The 4,700-nt window shown below is 33.2% G+C and overlaps 1 protein-coding gene across 1 annotated transcript; it reads right to left on the bottom strand.

Moving 5' to 3' along the window:
• Positions 1-558: 558 nt before the first annotated feature.
• On the bottom strand, positions 559-4,700 carry LOC124945353 (ABC transporter G family member 26). Its single transcript, XM_047485774.1, has 8 exons — positions 4,221-4,700; positions 3,858-4,144; positions 3,597-3,752; positions 3,339-3,522; positions 2,268-2,546; positions 1,616-2,182; positions 1,117-1,224; positions 559-1,039 (listed from the first exon to the last, which is right to left on the bottom strand). Exons 1-8 carry the CDS (start codon positions 4,413-4,415, stop codon positions 773-775), a joined length of 2,043 nt encoding a protein of 680 aa, XP_047341730.1. The 5' UTR covers positions 4,416-4,700; the 3' UTR covers positions 559-772.

Below are 4,700 nucleotides of genomic sequence, written 5' to 3'. Positions count from 1 at the left end.
TATTCCTTTAATCAAAATATTCAAATAATCAATAAAATAAAAATATCTCCATCTTTAATTTACTCTATTTATTATATTTGTCATCTCACTTTATGAAAACATAACTTTAAATAAGGTTTGAATAAACATAATTTTTTTAAAAATATTTGGGCAGTGAAGTAAGGTCGGATAGAGAAAAACAAAATCATGTATAAAAATAATAATAATAAATTAAAAAAATTGGTTATCTTCAGGACATTTTTTTTTTTAAATTTATTATTATTTTTTTTAGTATGATTTTTTTTCTCTTGGTGCATAAGTGACACTATATTTCGTTACCTATAATTATTATAATAATTTATATGTAAATATGATTGATATAATTGGTTAAAAAAATAAAATACAAATATAAATACTTTTAAAAATAAATTTTTAATTTTTGAATCCTAAAAGTTCAATTATAAAACATACATGCATCTAACTGTATTCATATAAAATTATATCTAATTTGAATATGACTTTACCTTTTCAAAAAAAGAAGAATTGTCCAAATTTGATTTAATAACATAAAAGAATTCAAATGATTGTGTAAATAAACAAATATATACCCTAAAGTTTCACATAAATCATTTTAATAGAAATGTGTGTCATTTTATTGTTGATTACAAATTAACCATAAAGAAACACATAAATGGGTTAAGGGAATGAGTTTTTGTTGTTGTATAGTATATAAGTTTGATTAAGTTTCCCCAAGATCTCTCATCTTAAATTGTCACTTATAAACTTCACAGAATTATTTGCAATTGTTGATTCTATGGCGAAGGGAAAGATATGTCAATACACGATAACCTAAAGCCATGCCCAAGAGAATCCAAACTTCTTCGAGTCCTCCATCCAAGTTAACCAAGTCAAACGAAGGCGAGCTCTGCAATGGGCGACACCCACCTTTGCTTTCGCATTCATACGGTTGGTCACCAGAATATTGCACCTTTAGTAGAAGCCTAAAACCGTGATACATGAACGATATGTACTTCAACCATCTCATAAATTTCGGTATATGCTGTGTCACAAAAAACAAAAAATTCATTAAAACCGATATATGATTTTGCTTGAGAATTCTTATTCAATTGTGTATACCTGAACGTAGTACCCTCCCGACAACAAGAAGAGCATTAAAACAAAAGAAGCGATCATTCCGCCCCTTTGGATGCTTAGAACTGCTGCACCAAAGAGTTCTCCTGCCCCCTAAATGAAGGTGAGTTTGAATTTCAGTTGACAGTTATTTTGGGAAATGAAAATGACCCTATTTTGGAAACACTTGAACCTTGTTTAATGTAGGTCTTTTCAAATAATCAGATTTTCTTTTAATGTTTAATGAAAAAGTGATTATTTGATAATCCCTTCATCAAGCAATGCCCCTTTTGTGAATATCCCTTGTTTGATGTAGGCTTTTTTTTTCAAATAATCTGAATTTCTTGGAAAACAAAGTAAGGATATTCTAATGGATGATGAAATAAAGTACTATTTGATTAACCCTTCCATATATAAGAACATAAATAAAGTTTAAATTTTGTTTTCCAACTATTGAAAACAATAAGTGTTTTGAAATGGGACAATGTTTGAGATTAGATATTACTTGGCTTGTGATGGCGATGAGTAGGATTGCTGAGAGCGTCGTGAAGAAGCAAGTAGCAGTCCTTGTAAAACCGACCATGAAATACAAAACGGACATGAAAAATGTGGGATAGATTATATGTGCCATCATGTCGCATAACGTGCTGCAAACGTAGTACACGCTTAACCTATACATGTCGGCCTTCCTTTCTTTCACCAGATAGATTTTCTCGAATGGGAAAACATAGACAGCGCCGAATATTGAAGAAGAAGTCCAGAAAATGCAAATGTAGAACATCAAACCAATCTGATCTCTTAGTTGAGCTTCGGTTTCAGTTTGGGAGTTCCACCAAAGAAGGCCAAGCAAAACCGCAACTCCAAGTGCTTGAATCATTCTTAACTTGTCAAAATAATCTTTGCATCTCTCCCTATAAGTTCTCTTCGATACTATCTTGAACTGTTGCCACCAACTCATAGTCCAATCCTTCTTCCTTTGAATTGCAACCTGAAGATCTTCGGGGCTCGTCATGTTCATTTGATTCGCTTTCTCTTTCGGTTCCACCAAGGCTTTGTATTTAGCTTGTAGGTACTGCAATAGAAGAAGCACCATAATTCAAATCCATATAAGAAAAAAGAAAAGATCTTGACTATCAAGAAGATCGAAGATGATATACCTTGATTACGATCTTTTCAAAGTTGGCACTACCCATTGAAGCACGCAAATCATCGGGGATTTGAATGTCGTTTACCTGTCCAGTGGCCATGTCTAGAAAAAACTCAGCCGGGTTCATGGGTATTTCGGGAACAAATCTCAGAGAAGAGAAATATTCTAGAGATTCTCTAGGTTTTCCATAGTAGATTGGATGGCCTTCTGATATTAGAAGAACTTTGTCAAACAAGTGAAACATCCTGCTAGAAGGCTGGTGAATGGTTGTGATTACTGTCCTTCCAGCCTGCACTCTCCAGAAAAAGAAAAAAAGAAAGAAAAAAAACAGTTTTCTTTAACAAATCAATCAACTTCTAGTCTAAGTGCAAATCCTTTTATGATGAATTAGGAATTCATCACTAGATCAAAGCTTGATAAAGAGAAATTGAGACAAAATAAGGAGTCCATTTGATAATTTAGATATGGAGCAATGAACTTATCAGTTTTCTTTCTAAGGTTTCTTTGGGAGTTAGACCACTTTCGTACTCATCTGTTCATTTGATTAACTTACGACAATCTATGGTTTGACTGATCATGAAACTTCTGTTCAAGAAACTCTGTAATTACATAGATGCAGATGAAGAAGAGCTCAACTAGATTGATAAAAATAATGATAAATAAGAGAGGGTAGTGGTGAGAAGAAGAATGCTACAGTTTATGAGTCTAAGTTCCAGAAAGAAACACATAATCTTTGCATCAATGTAAATTATGATGTTCAACACCAAGAGAGTTATATCAATGTTGATCTTAGTACTTACCACTTGTCTTAATTCGTTTTTTTTATCTTCTTTTCAAGTTATGATGATGAATTTTTGTTCTTTGTAGTTTTATTTTGTTGAACTTGTGACAACTCATGTCATGATCTTCATAGGCACTCCAACGCGGTTTAATAAAAAGAGCAATACTTTTTCGAAAAGAAAAAAACTGTGGTTTTGGCGGTGACTGTGGCTACTCAAAAGTTTCACTCTTTTCAAAAAAAACTTCGACTCTAAGTGCAGTAACAAAGGCGTGTAAATTTTAGCTAACTGAATTTGTGTACCTTAGCTACTCCAAGGAGAATCTGAAGAAGTTTATTAGCAGAAGTTGAATCAAGGCCTGAAGTAGGTTCATCCAGCAATAGTAATGAAGGATCAACAAGAATCTCATAACCTATACTTGTTCTTTTTCTTTCTCCCCCAGATATCCCATTAACAAATCCTCCTCCAACCCTTGTATGGCGACAACTGGTTCAAGAAAAAAAACGCTCATTTCATATGAATGATTGTGTCTATTGAATGATAGTGTTTATTCAACAAACCTTTCAAGGCCTAATTCCTTAATAATCATCTCAACTTTTTCATATTTTTGTCTTTGGCTCATACTATTTGGAAGTCTTAAAAATGCAGAGAAGATCAAAGTTTCTTCAACTGTCAATTGAGGAAAGAGCACATCATCTTGAGTCACGAAACCTATCCTGTAATAACCATGATCATGATCATGATCATACCAAAGAGAGCTGCAATCAATTGATCAAAACATAATGGAACATCAAGTAATCAAGTACGTAATTCGTTATTACCTTCTCTTAAGAGCTGGATTATAAGGAATGTCATTATAAGTTATTTTCCCTCTTAAGTTTTCCCGTAATCTACCTCCAATTATCCTCAACAATGTAGTTTTCCCACTACCAGAAGGACCCATCAAAGCAAGAATCTCACCAGGGTTTATACTTCCAGTTATACCCATCAATATCTGCCTAAAATTATCTTGCTCAATGTTTAGTTTCGAAGAAACTTTTGAAGCAACTGCACTAACTGGATTGGAGGCAGTTCTACTAAGCCTCACCCTGTATTCAACATCTTCAAACTATGCAACAGGAAACAGAGAATCAAAATCAAGGGTAGTTTCAGAAATGGGCAAAAACTATTGATTAATCAATTACCTTGAGATATATAGGAAGTGGGCAATCTTTACTTGTATAGGAATTATCATCATCAATGTTGATTTCTGAACTTCTGTTTCTAAGATAAGCTTGAGATATGAACTCAATGTTGTGACCAAAACCATTTGTACCTGAAATTTGGATGGAACCCAATGTAGGTGGAGAAAGGGAGAGGTGATTAATCTCGTCCTCCATGATCTTTGAAGATGATTTAGGGATTGAAGGAAAGACATTGGAAATTGTTGATACTTATAAGTGATTCAGCTAGAATTAACCAATAACCTGCCTATAGAGAGGAGAGAAAAAGAGAGAGAGAGAGAATAAAGCTAATTGTTGAAACACATTATTTATGTGCATACTCGCTATTTAGGAGACTTTTAAACAAACGAAGTTTACATGACTATGATTTTATCTAACTTCTACCCTTCTTTTCTGTTTTTTTGTATCTCCATTAATCTTCTTCTGCAACTTTCTAGGAGG

This window comes from Impatiens glandulifera, chromosome 7, assembly GCF_907164915.1.
Source record: "Impatiens glandulifera chromosome 7, dImpGla2.1, whole genome shotgun sequence".
In the NCBI taxonomy this organism is placed as follows: domain Eukaryota; kingdom Viridiplantae; phylum Streptophyta; class Magnoliopsida; order Ericales; family Balsaminaceae; genus Impatiens; species Impatiens glandulifera.
Note: the sequence above shows the minus strand (reverse complement) of the source record. Positions and strands in the feature narration are given on the sequence as shown.

Coding starts and splice junctions, on each gene's coding strand:
- LOC124945353 (XM_047485774.1), bottom strand. CDS start 4,415: ATGGAGGACGAGATTAATCACCTCTCCCTTTCTCCACCTACATTGGGT. Junction 4,145..4,220: donor CACTTCCTATATATCTCAAG/GTAATTGATTAA, acceptor CCTGTTGCATAG/TTTGAAGATGTTGAATACAG. Junction 2,547..3,338: donor TTCTCCTTGGAGTAGCTAAG/GTACACAAATTC, acceptor TGGAGAGTGCAG/GCTGGAAGGACAGTAATCAC.